This window comes from Microtus pennsylvanicus, chromosome 20, assembly GCF_037038515.1.
Source record: "Microtus pennsylvanicus isolate mMicPen1 chromosome 20, mMicPen1.hap1, whole genome shotgun sequence".
NCBI classification, from domain to species: domain Eukaryota; kingdom Metazoa; phylum Chordata; class Mammalia; order Rodentia; family Cricetidae; genus Microtus; species Microtus pennsylvanicus.
Window position 1 is genome coordinate 36,324,400 of NC_134598.1, and position 13,662 is coordinate 36,338,061.

At 51.8% G+C, this 13,662-nt stretch overlaps 1 protein-coding gene across 2 annotated transcripts in view; it reads left to right on the plus strand.

The window, feature by feature from the left end:
• Positions 1-1,450: 1,450 nt before the first annotated feature.
• The window catches only part of Chst11 (carbohydrate sulfotransferase 11), a 188,056-nt gene continuing 175,844 nt past the window's right edge, over positions 1,451-13,662 (plus strand). The window contains exon 1 of one of the 2 annotated variants that reach the window (XM_075954405.1): positions 1,451-2,077. In XM_075954405.1, the coding sequence (XP_075810520.1) occupies positions 1,960-2,077 (118 nt within the window). In that variant the 5' untranslated portion in view covers positions 1,451-1,959. The remainder of the gene's footprint in view (positions 2,078-13,662) is intronic. The other variant, XM_075954406.1, reaches the window with a different exon arrangement.

The following is a 13,662-nucleotide window of genomic DNA, read 5'->3' on the forward strand; positions in this document are numbered from 1 at the left end:
GAAATGCATGCAAATCCTTTCTTTACTGCGCTTAGTGAAAAACCAGGCATTAAAGAAGACCCTGGCATCAGTCCGCCCGCAGGTACTCTCTTGGACATGCCCCTGCAGGGAGCCCATTCTCTTCCCACCCTACTTGGTGGAGAGGTGACAGTGCCTATTCCTCACATCACAAGAGGGACTCCTTGGTCACCTTCGGCAAGCAACTCATTCATAAGCGGGGACAAATGACCTCAGTACTAACTGGCTGCATAAATAGCTCGCTGTAATTGACTGCCTTTTGTAACCACAGGGAGGTTGCTGACTTTCTCCACTGGGGGGAAAACTTCAGGGAAGAGGGAATTGAGGCTGCACAGGGTTTCTGGATGCTTGTCTCGGAGAGAGCAAGTTGTGTGTCTGTCAAATTTGAGGGGAGGATAAGGCCCATTGCATTCAGATTCAACGAGAATTTATCAATGCCTGTGAGAAGAGATGCATTAGAAGGCACAATATCTTATTTTTATTAGCAATCGAGTTAATACTGTAAATTCACTTAATGATAAGTCATAAAAGTCAGGCTTTACAATAACACTGTTTTCCTGGTATAAACGTGATGTTACCATTGACCTGCGAGCCCCTTATTGATCCACGGCCACCTAACTGCATGGAGCAGAACATTTTAAAACATTTTACACAATGCGGGAAAGCAGCGCCATCTTTCTCTCTACCTGCCAACGCTAAGCTGGCTTTTCCCCCACAACACTTTGTTGGACTTTTAGGGACGTCTTTTCACATCCGCCGGACTGATTTTCATGCCCTTCGGATACATTCCAGAAAGCTCTACCCTTTGGCAGAACAGTTTTAAAACCCACAAATCTATTTTGCCTTGAGGGGTGCGGGTGAGGGCGCGTGTTAGACAGGAGGATCAACTATCACCAGACCCTGGAAAGCCAGCAGCTTCCCTAACCTTGACTTTAGCTCCGCTCTCTTTAACCTCTTTGAAAAAGCAGCCCTCAAGATGAGCTGTCCTTTGAATTTTGAAAAGAGAAACGGCCTAGTTTTGATCATCGTGAAAAGGGCATCCGTTTTCAGGAGAGCTTGGGGCAACTTCCCCTATTAAATCGCCCAGGGGATTTTAAACCGTCGCGTTCCCCCACGGAGCCCCCATTCGCCAAAGCCACCTAACCTAACCTGCTTCTCGCTACTCGTCTTTCCACACAGGAGAATGGGTGGCAGCACTAAAGCGATCTTATTCTTATTTTTCCCCGCTCCGGGTTTTGTCATGGAAACGTTCACACACAACCTCGATTCAGCGGCCCAGCTCCGCCCAGGGACTGAGGGCTTTTGGGACCCTGCGGGAGCGCGCTGGGCTCTCCGGACTCCCGGGGAAACAGCTGGACGCGACCACGTCTCGGGTAGGGGCGGGGGGAGGCGACGCTCCGCCCCGGCGCGGCCCCGCCCTCCCAGCTCGCCGGCGCCCTCCCCTCGCCGGGGGCTGCGAGTTGCGTTTGGTAAAACCCAACCCTGGAATATATAGATCACTGGAGCGCAATGAAGTAGCTTTTGGCGAGGGAGGGAGGGAGGGGGGCCTGGACAGTCACAGAGGCCAGTGCACGGCGGCGGTGGCACCTTCCTTCTCCCATCCCGGTCGCCCGGCCCGTGAGGAGGCAGCGGCGGCCGCCGGCGCCAGCAGAGCCGAGGCGGCGGAGCATCGAGCTGAGGCGAGGCGGACCGGCAGGAGCGCGCGGCCGGGGCCACGCATCTCCACACTTGCACGGCAACTCCCGCGCCTTGCACCCTCCTCTCCCAGAGACCCGGACTGGGGGCTCGGAGAGCCTCGGTGAAGGGAGCGGGATCCAGCTCCGGAGCTCGGCCAGCTCCGTTCTGAACCTCCCGGGCGCTGGTTCCCCGCGGCGGGGTACCCGCTTCTGCGCTCCGGACGCGCCTCCCGGACAGCCGGGTCTCCGCGGCCAGGACAAAGCCATGAAGCCGGCGCTGCTGGAAGTGATGAGGATGAACAGAATTTGCCGGATGGTGCTGGCCACTTGCTTGGGATCCTTTATCTTGGTCATCTTCTATTTCCAAAGTATGTTGCACCCAGGTAGGGGGCGCGTTAGCGTGGTTTTGTTGGATATTTTTCTCCTCTCTCTGCTTTCTGCTTCTTCCAACCTCACCTCTTCCCTTTGGCCTCTTTGGGGCTCCTTGCTGCCGGGATCCGCGGGTCACCGAGTTGGGATGGGCAGAGGGAAGGTGCGCTTCCTTTTCCTCTCCAAGCTCCAGGCTGGAGGTTGAGACCGCAAGGAGAGACGGCGTGTGTGGCCCCCGTCTTTCTTTCCCTTTTATTATTATTTTTTTCTTTGTGTCTTGTCTGTTAGCTAGGTGGCAGAGAAAGGTAGGTGTTGTTGGAAGCTGCCGGGGTCGAGGGTTGGTGGGATTCCAACAAAACTCGGTCCGGGTTGCTGTTGAGGGCTGGGACGAAACCGGCTCCGGGAGCCGGCTGCTCTGCTTCAGCGAGCGCTGCTTCTTCCTGGTTGGGTACCCCGGGGCGACTGGTGCACGCCGGGGCGAGGTAGTGGGTCTCTGCAGCCGGCTCGAGAAGCCCTAAGCTGAGCTACCACGTGTTCCAGGCTCGGCTGCGCAGAGCAGGTGTGGGGAGAGGGTGGGTGGGTTCCCGGGTGGGTGGGTTCCCGGCACTTCCCTCCACTCAGCGCGATCTTTTGCGAAGCACCCCAGGGGCTAACTCCGCAGTGACCTTGCAGCTGGTGCTCCAGGGACTGGCCCACCCACCCCCTTCTGGCTCTAGACCCAATCTAGGAACTCTAGAGCTTTTGGGGTCACAGTTTGGCCATCACAGCCCTTGGAGATACTTTGTACAGTTCCTAGGCTCATCCCCTCCTCTTGGGTTCTGAGCATTCAGAGACTCGGCAGCACAAGAACGAATCCTTCCCCATATCCTCTCTGGCTTCGGCTAAATTCCACGTTTCCTATCAGGATAGGGAGAACCCAAGCTCCTCTCTTCCGGGGGGGGGGGGTGTTCCAGAAGGAAAGTTTGGGACTAGAGAAGAGAGGGGTGCTCTAGGCCCGGCTGTGCTGCACAGCTTAGAAGCCCAACAGGTAGGACTTAGTCTTGGTCTCAGGAACCCCTTCTCCTTTTATCCTGGATCAGCAGACCTGTGCTGGGCCACGTTGGCATCAAGGTTCGTTTTTCGTCGCCTCTGAGTCGCCACAGTAATAATTTAGTTTTCTAATTGCAGGGAGGGTGGAGGGAGAAGGAAGCACATTTTCTTCCAGGGGAAATATGATTGGTTTTGCCTCCCCGCCTTCTTTAAGTGTGTATCTAACATCTTCAGTAGACGCGGCCCCGAATTCATCAAGCCTGCCTCTTAGTGAATGGCAGAGCCATGAAGCTGTTCTCCGCATCAAACAGACAGGGCTGCCGGCTGTGCGATTCCTTGACAGCGCAGGGACAGACTGGCCCCTCTTCCTTGTGGAACAGTCAGTTGTTAAGGCGGCCTGGCTGCCAAGAATATGGTCTTGTGCTACCGCATGGAAGGAACCCCAGGACACCCCAGCCGGTCCTGGTAAAAGATGGCTTTTGTTTGCTGCTCATATATTTAGTTTCGTGTCAGCCAACTAAAGCGGTGTTTGTCTCCTCGCTCAAAACCTGTGGTTGTGAAACTTCTGAGGGAATTTAAAAATGGCATTCTGGGCTGCAAGAGGGTGGGACCAGACAGGCGGGCATCTCAAGAGTGCCAGGCTCCTGGGGCCACCCGGGACCAAGCCAGATTCTCTCCCCAGAGGGCTAGAAGACAGGTTGGTATGCAGATATAATGAGACTCCTGCGGTTTAGACAAAGGGCCCAATGATTTGGTCTAGACTTCAGAGCTCTGTTCAGGCCTATTCAAGTTTTGCTGGGACGGTGCATGCCCGGTAATTCTCAGCAGAAATGCTTAGGAGCGCAGAGCAGGAATGTACCCGAACCTCCCTGTACCTGAGCCTCCCTGTACCTGAGCTTCCCTGTACCTGAGCCTCCCTGTACCTGAGCCTCCCTGTACCTGAGCCTCCCTGTACCCGAACCTCCCTGTACCTGAACCTCCCTGTACCCGAACCTCCCTGTACCTGTCCGGTGCTAACAACATTCCATGTGCACGGACCCATAGCTGTGATGCTGAGGAAGAAACGTGTTACCTGTAACTGGTGTCTTGCTCTTCCGGCGTTCATCAGAATTTATTAACTTTTTAATTGACTTGGAAGTGGCTTTAGGGTTTTTTTTTTTCTTTTTCAGTGTAAGCTTTTGGATCCACAGCCTTGTCTGAGCTTGTGCTGGACTGAATACACCTCTTTGATCCTGTCCTGACGGTTCCTTTCTGGCCCCCTTTTTCTCCCCCAGATGTTTATAATTCATATCACGAGGAGTCTGCTTTTCCCGATCCCCCTTCTAGCACAGGGCAGATGCTGCTTTCAAAACACCGATTGGATATGAACCTACGGATGTTTAATTGAAAGTTCTTACTCGAAATTATAGGTCGTGCCGCGGAACCCCTGTTAGTACTGCTATATGGGGCATAAAAATATGCTTTGGAAACAGAATTATGTTTTTTATTCTTTATCTTTCATTTTGTTACCGTCCACTGTTGTTAACTGAGGCCAAGTGATTTTTTTTTCTGCTTTGAACTTTCAGAAAAGATTAGAGAGAAGATTTATTTTATTTTTAATTGCTCCCTCCCTCCCTGCCGTGTGTGTGTGTGTGTGTGTGTGTGTGTGTGTGTGTGTGTGTGTGTATACAGTGCCTGTGAAGGTCTGGAGAGGGTATAAGATCCCCTGGAATGGGAGTTACAGGTGGTTATGAGCCACCTGATGTGGGTGCTGAGAACCAAACCTTGGTCTTCTGCGAGAAGAGCCAGGGCTCTCTTAGCTGGAGAGGCAGCTCCAGCCCTTGCTGCTTTGAACTTGAAAGTGATACAGTCTTCAAGTCTCTGCAGTCTCATGGTTGAGGCAGTCTTTTTGCTTGGGGATTCTCTCAGGATCAGCTTGGCAGAGGCAGAAGGGACCACAATGCAGACCAGACTGTGTCCTGTCCCACCCTCCCCCACTCGAAGTCCTCTGGCAGAAGGTCTCTGGGTACCTATCTGTGGGACAGAAAAGCAATGTGTGAAAGAAGAAATGAACTCTAAGTTTCTTTGCTGGTTGGAGAGGTGTGAGGAGGGAAAAAAAACCCAAAACCAAAATGTTGCCCAGCTCTCTGGCTGGCGAATGCCCCCTCCCGTTCTAGTCTGCAGCCCATTGTCTTTTGTATTTTCCTAGCTTATAAGATTGGGTAATTGTGAGCTTGAGTAATTGACCATCAGATAATTGGCCATTGGTTACGCTGCTGAAGATTTAGGAGTGGGCCCCTGACAGTTAGGCAGTTTTCTTTAGAAATTCTTGACCCTTCTGAGTTAATAATCTTCGTGAAGTGGTTTTTTTTTTCTTTCTTTCTTTCTTTTTTTTTTTTTTTTTGGACAGGGACAGGATCTTAGAGTTCTTTTCCAATCCAGACATTTGTACAGGCCTGACACATAAAATATTTAAATATCTGCTAGCTGAATGTATGAAGTAGCCCCTCATCTCCAGCTCCAGGAAGGTAGAGGCTTCAGGGCTTGTCAAGAGTGTCTGGCTTCTCCCTCCAGTTCTGCTGCTTTTGGGGCATGCCCATTCCCAGACTCCTGGTTCTCTGGTGACTGGCCCCAGTTTAAACCCATTAAGAACAGAGCCTTCACCGTGGGCTGCACCGCTCCCGAGGTACCAGGCATGGTAGATACTTCTCCGTGTCCTGGATGTCGGAGAAGGGTGGCCTCAGTTCACCACTGACCTCGATCCATGCTCATGACAGACTCCTCCATAGGGGTGAACTTCTGAGTTGGAGGTCGGAATCATGTGCCTGTGCTTTCTTCTCCCCTATGAGCCCCTCCATGAATGCAGCCTTTAGAAGCTCATCCCTCCCTTTAAAATGTCTCAGGTACTTGCCCAAGACAGCAGGACTATCCTTTGATGGAGCCCTGTCACATCTTGCAAAGCTGGGAGGCCTCAGGCTGCGCTGGGTCTGGAGCACCCCTTCAACCTTGCTTTTGTGTCTCTCACTAGGATTGTGGTTTTTGTTTAAAAGCTACTGCTCCTGAGAAGCCTGCCAAGGAGGGAGCTCTCCCTCATTGGTCTCGTCTTCCACCGTCTGCTCGCTTCCATTGTCACCTGGGAATTCCCCGCCTGGGTTGAGTGTATGGAAAGATTGCAGCCTTTATTTAAAGACTTCATTGGATCCCGTTGAACATAGGCACATCTGGAAGCATGATTTTCATCTCTAATCCGGTCTGCGAATTTGAGATGCGTGGAAGAGAAGCTGTTCTCCACTATCCGCCACTCAGAGGCAACTAGATTTTCTCTCTCTCTCCGTAGTGTAGAATGTATACATGAACATCCCTTACCAGAGATTATGATACCCAAGAGGTTCTAGCACTGGGAAGGTTTTGGGAGCCGCCACAGCAACGCAAGTGGAAAATTCCACACCTGGCCTCGCATGATGGGTTGTAGGCGAATAAAGATATTTAGGGTCGCCTTCAGGCTGTGCATTTAAGGGGACTGTGGTGCACAAATAAATTTCATGCTTAGTCTTGGGTCCAATCCCCAAGATACCTCACTATACATGGGTAGAGCTCCCGGGATTCAAAACTGTTTCACATCCAAATAGCTTCTGGTCCCAATCATTTCAGATAAGGTAAATAAATATATATATATAAATAATTATATAGAGAGTATAGTTGAGATCTCTTAATGCATTTTGTACCAGTAAAATCTGCTTTATACAAATATGCCATTCTGGTGAGTAATTATTAAAATTTGAGACATGAGTTTAGCCACAGCCTTTAAAGTTTACGGACCTTTGTGTGTGTCCTCCCTTAGGAGCCCATGCAAAGCAATGGTTCAGTATCATTTATCTCTGTGTTGTTACACACTGCTAATTTTACATGAGGGAATCATTTTGCTTATCTAGAGAATAGGTTTGGGATCATCCCAGTACTTAGGGCTGCATTTGCCTTAGGTCCTTTGAAAAGGGGCCAGGGAGGTCTCAACACTGGGCTCTCAGGAATCTGAAAACGGTGTTGAGCAACTGGAGGATGAGGCCTTCCGGGTCCGAGGTCTTCCCCTAGGAAGTTGAGGTGTTTGCCCTTCTGCAGGATTACCCGTAGCAGCCCTTGGATGAGGCCCGCTCTCTTGTGAGAGAGAACTCGTGGATTCCAGCCAGTATCTTCACTTCCTTGTCCCCTGAAGTCAGAGGGGTGACTGAGCACCGGGACAGGCTGGCTGGGGACCTCCTGAGACGATCACCCTCCTCCAGGGGCAAGCGCCGCTTGTGTTTGTCCAGCTGGACAGGCTGGCGGGGGACCTTCTGAGAGGATCACCCTCCTCCAGGGGCCAGCGCCGCTTGTGTTTGTCCCGCTGAGAATCATTTTGCTTATGGTGGACTCAATCAACCCAGTTCTTTAAAAACAGGAAATCAAGGGCTCCCAGGGCAGGTACCACCCTTTCCCTTCTTAAACTCACAGAGAGACAGCCCTCTCCTTACTGTGGGTCAGGGGACACATACTGTATGGAAAGTCCTGGCTAGCCGGCCTCTTCTGAGCTTAGGTTCGGTGAAAATAACAGAAGTCCCTCTGCTGACTTACTTACTTTTCCTTTTCCTTTTCTTGAATCTTGGCGCCCCATCTGATCTGTCAATTAAAGTCTTCTGGAATTTATAATTTATACTTCTTGGATCAAATGTGACTGAGGGACACTTAGAAGCAGAATTGGAGCGTGCTCTCTCTATTCCTCTCTCTCCATCTCTGCCAGGACTTGTTCCATGTTTAGGACTCCAGCACATAGTACACACACATATACACACATGTATGCACACCCATGCCAACCCCCAACAATGCACACACACGTCTGCACGCCCATGTCACCCTCCACATGCACACACATGTATGCACACTCATGTCAACCCCCAACAATGCACACACACGTATGCACGCCCATGTCACCCTCCACATGCACACACATGTATGCACACTCATGTCAACCCCCAACAATGCACACACACGTATGCACGCCCATGTCACCCTCCACATGCACACACATGTATGCACACTCATGCCAACCCCCAACAATGCACACACACATATGCACGCCCATGTCACCCTCCACATGCACACACATGTATGCACACCCATGCCAACCCCCCAACAATGCACACACACGTATGCACGCCCATGTCACCCCCCACATGCACACACACGTATGCACGCCCATGTCACCCCCCCACATGCACACACACGTATGCACGCCCATGTCACCCCCCACATGCACACACACGTATGCACACTCATGTCAACCCCCAACAATGCACACACACGTATGCACGCCCATGTCACCCTCCACATGCACACACATGTATGCACACCCATGCCAACCCCCCAACAATGCACACACACGTATGCACGCCCATGTCACCCCCCACATGCACACACACATATGCACACTCATGTCAACCCCCAACAATGCACACACACGTATGCACGCCCATGTCACCCTCCACATGCACACACACGTATGCATGCCCATGTCACCCCCCACATGCACACACACGTATGCACACTCATGTCAACCCCCAACAATGCACACACACGTATGCACGCCCATGTCACCCCCCACATGCACACACACACGTATGCACGCCCATGTCACCCCCCACATGCACACACACATATGCACACTCATGTCACCCCCCACATGCACACACACGTATGCACGCCCATGTCACCCCCCACATGCACACACACGTATGCACACCTATGCCAACCCCCCACATGCACACACACGTATTCACACCTATGCCAACCCCCCACATGCACACACACGTATGCACACCCATGTCACCCCCCACATGCACACACACGTATGCACACCCATGTCACCCCCCACATGCACACACACGTATGCACACCCATGTCACCCCCACATGCACACACACGTATGCACACCCATGTCACCCCCACATGCACACACACGTATGCACGCCCATGTCACCCCCCACATGCACACACACATATGCACACTCATGCCACCCCCCACATGCACACACATGTATGCACACTCATGCCACCCCCACATGCACACACACGTATGCACGCCCATGTCACCCCCCACATGCACACACACGTATGCACACCCATGCCAACCCCCCACATGCACACACATGTATGCACACTCATGTCACCCCCACATGCACACACATGTATGCACACCCATGCCAACTCCCCAACAATGCACACACACACACACGTATGCACGCCCATGTCACCCCCCACATGCACACACACACACACACACACACGTATGCACGCCCATGTCACCCCCACATGCACACACTAGGTCATATCCATCTATCAATTTTTGAAGAAAAATTGAGGTACAATCCATAGGGAAAAAACACCCCCACAAGCTTGTGGGGCTCATGTTGGCGCCTGACACAATCAGGCTGAGCGGAGCGGAGGTTTGGGAGTGGAAGACCTGGGCCTGGGGCAAGGCACCCCAGTCCCTCTCTGTGAACACTATGCTTTATGGCACTTGTCTTTTCTTACGTTTTAGTAAGATGGCATTTGGCTGGGTTGCAGTAGATGTCATCTTACTGTGGTCTGACCTTTCACGGGCAGCCCGCGTCCTTCGTAGATGTCAGATAGCACTGTACCCCCACAGCTGGTACCTCTGAGCCCTTTCGTAAACCATGGCCTGCTCTGTGACCTCAATAAGGGGCATGAGCAAAGGCGCTTCTACTTCTGGAAGGTTCCGGCTCTGACTGGGGTGAGGAAGTGCTGGGTTAGTTTGACCGCTGGCTCCATCGAGCCTGCCCAGCTTGCTGCCTTCTGTGTTTGCTTACCCTGTTTACAGAGACCCTGACTCTCTCTCGCCTCTCTCTCTGTGTTTGTGTGTTCACGTGTGCTGCTACACTTACGTGTGCAGGTTCACGTGTGTGTGTGAATGTCTGCGTGCATCAGAGGTAAACCCTGGGGTTAGTGTCACCCTTCTGGCACAGGCCATCTTTTATTTGGGGGAGGGGCAGGGTCCTTCTCTGGCCTGGAACTTTCCAAGTAGGCTGGCTGGCTGGCCAGTGAGCCTGTCTCTGCTTTCCAGGGCTGGCATCTTAAATGTACCACCACGCCCAGTTTTGTTATTTTATTTTTTAATGTGGGTTCTAAGGAGCGAACTCACTTCACTGACTGAGAGGTCTCCCTAGCCCCAGTGTCTTTTTAAAGTTATGGTTATTGGTGATGCCATTGGTTAAGACTCAGAATGGGAACAGAAGGGGAGTAAGTTATTTAACGCGGGGCTTCATCTTGAACTTCAAATTAGACAGAGACAAATCTCTCGGGAGGATGCTCAAGAACACTAGGAGAAATGGTAAAACGCTAAGCGTGTCGGCTTCTGTCCTTGGCTCGCCCCATCCGCTCTCTCCTGGAGTCTTAGGAAGTAGGCAGCCGACAGTCCCATTATGCAGATGGAGATGTTGAGGATTTGTGGTCCAGGCACTTGCCTTCCTGGAAAGCTGGTCCAGGATCTGGGCTTAAGACCGACCGCCACCATCGCTGTATTTCTTACCCCACCCCCAGGCTGACTGCCACCCGAGCCTCACTTCTTCCCCCGCCCCCAGGCCCGTCTTCTTGGTCTTGGTTTCAGCTAATTAGGTCAAGAGCTAATTATTTCGCCAGAGCCTTGAGCTCAGCTGGGGCTAAGTGGATGGGCCATTCAGTGATAGGCCTTCTAGTCTTACTCCACACTTCGGCCCTGGTGAACCCAGCCCTCTGGAGACTGGAGGTGTCGGCTGTGTTCGGATGTCCCCTGTCTTCAACCGAGATGGGTCAGGAAGTCAAGATCCAGTTCACAGGTTATTCCTGGGTGAAACGTCCTCTGCCTGCCCCATGACCTTCTTCTGGGTGCATCTCCGTGATGTTAAAGTGCTGTGGACTGGCTCCTGGAGGCCAGGCACCATGCTTTCTGCAGTGTCCCCTCCCTCCACCGGCCAGGACAGAACCTTCACTGTATGTGGCAGCTCACACCCGTGAGCCCATCACTCAGGAGGCCGTGGTGAGAGAATCACTATCAGCCCTGTGCAACTTGGGCTACGTCGTGAGTTCCAGGCCAGCTTAGACTGCAGTGGGGTGTGGTGGACACATCTATAAGTCCAGTGCTTGAGAAATGGAGGCAAGAGGGTTAAGGAGTTCTGGATCATTCCTGGGTGGTGGTTTGAATGGGAATGGCCCCATGAGCTCACTTTGGAATGCTTGGTCCTTGGCGAGTGAAACTGTTTGGGGAGGATTAGAAGGTGTGGTCTTGTTGGAGAAGATGTGTCTCTGGGAGAAGGCTTGGAGGTTTCAGAGGCCCAGCAGTTCCCAGTTAGCATTCTCTCTGCCTCCTGCTTGTGGATTGGATGTGAGCTCTCAGCTGCTGAGGGCCATGCTTGCCTGTTTGCTGCCATGCCCCTACCATCATGGACTCTAACCCTCTGGAACCCTCTGGAAGCCCTGAAAACAAATGCTTTTTTTTTTTTTTTAAAAATAAGTTGCCTTGGTCATGGTAATATAAAAGTTAACTAAGCCACTCGGCTGCATAACGAATTTGCCGTCAGCCTGGCTTCATGAGATCCCATCTCAAAAGGATTTAAAAAAAAAAGTAGTCTTTTCTAATTTTTTTTTGGTCACTGTCTTCAGAACTCCAGTGTGTACTTGGCACCTCTCTGTTCAGTGTGACCCCTTTCCAGTGCTCAGTCACCTCGTGTGAGGAGTGACTGCTGGACCAGGTTTGAGAAGCTGCAGAGGATGGGAGGGATTTTCCTGGGGCTGCGCCCTCCCCTCTACTTCCCCCCCCCCCCTCCTCGCTCTCCCCAGCCCCAGTGAATGACAAGTTCTCTCTTAGTTTGAGCTCTGCCCTTGGGGCAGAACAAGACATGCAAGCTGCAGAATTGCACGCCTGCTTAGGCTACTCGGCCTGGAAGGTACTCGATAGTTCATTGGTGAATTCCCGTCTCCAGAAGAGGCCGTGGCCAGAGCACCCAGGGAGAGGCTTATGCGTCCTTTCGAACACCTGAGCACAAAGCCTGGCCCCAGGAAGACTCAGTGTATTTGGATGGACCGAAATATGAAGGGAGAACTCATTTGGGAGGCTGCAGCTGTGATTGGGGTTCCCGAGGACAAAAGGAGAGAGAGCATAGGGCGGTTGATATGGATTGTAGCCAGGGAGGAAAGGATTTCCAGGGGCAGAGCCTGAGAGAGAAGCAGGGAGTGACCAGAGAGGGTGGAGGGGTGGGCTGGCAGAGTGGGTGAGGTACATGACCTCTTGGTGTTCTCAAGTTTAAATTTTTATTCTTGAGACTAGGAAGCCATAGAAGGTTTAGGGTTTTGTTTCCCAGAAGGCGAAACTTAAGCTGAATTTAAACTCTCCTGTTTAGCACAATGCCAGAATTTAAAGGCCTGCTTTCTCAGAGTGAACGTGGGGCCGGTTTTTGGAGTAGTTTCTGTTATCCTTTGGCGGGAGGGAGGGAATTCATGAACGTACCATCTAAGAAGGGGCTTAAAAGCTTGCTCCGGCCAGATTCAAAACTCCACTGTTTGCAAAAATTATAGGCCTCTGAGGTTAAGTTTCAGTCTCTCCGCTGCTAATGGTGCCCCGGTTCATTCTCAGAGGGCTGGGGAAAGAGTGGCAGGAGGGAGAGAGAGTACCTAATCCCTGGAGAGCCGTGCACAGTGCCCAGCTCACAGTATATCTAAGCTCAGGTTGCAGCTATGGGGCTGCCCTGGATAGACATGGTACAGAACTGGGCCAGAGGCCTCCTTTCTTTACTGAGGCCCAGAAGCTGGAGGGCTCTGATCTTCCTACCCGCTCCCCCTGCAGAGGGTTTCTGTGTCTTTCTTAGCTTCCTTAGGCACCTCACTACCTCAGAAAGAAGCATCCCCAAGGCATATTGTTCTCTGTGTATCTGTGTGCATGTTCGTGTGTGTGTGTGTCTGTGTGCATGTTTGTGTGTGTGCATTCATGTGGAGGCCAGAGGTTGCCTGTGGGCTGTCCCTCAGGTGCTGCCCGCTGCATTTTGAAGAGACGGTCTTTTACGAACCTGGAGCTCACTGAGTAAGTTGGCTAGGCAGTGAGCCCTAGGGGTCCACCACCTGTCTCTGCCTCCCCAGTGCCACACCCAACTTTTTTTTTTCTTTTTGGTGGGCTGTGGGCTTTAGGGATCAGGTTTGCTTGGAAAGTTCTTAACCAACCGAGCCACCTTCCCAGATCCCCAAAGACTTAATTTTTAAAAAGCAATACAGTGTCAACATTGGTGGGCATCAAGTTTTGAAGGGGGCATGTGTGTGGACAGCCAGGTGGAAGAGGGTTTGAGTTTGTACTTGAACTTGCTGGGATTTTGTGTCTAGAGACAGGAAGATCTCATCAAGGGAACGCGTACATTTGAGAGCAGGGTCTGGAAGTTATTTTAAGAAGGTAAGAAATGGATGGTGAAGTTAAGGGCTGTGATTCTGTTGTATGAAGGGCTCTGCGTGTAATTTTGTTGTTCGGAGTCGGAAGTGCACATTTGAAACCAGAAACGGAGCAGATAATCTTGCAGTCGTTTGT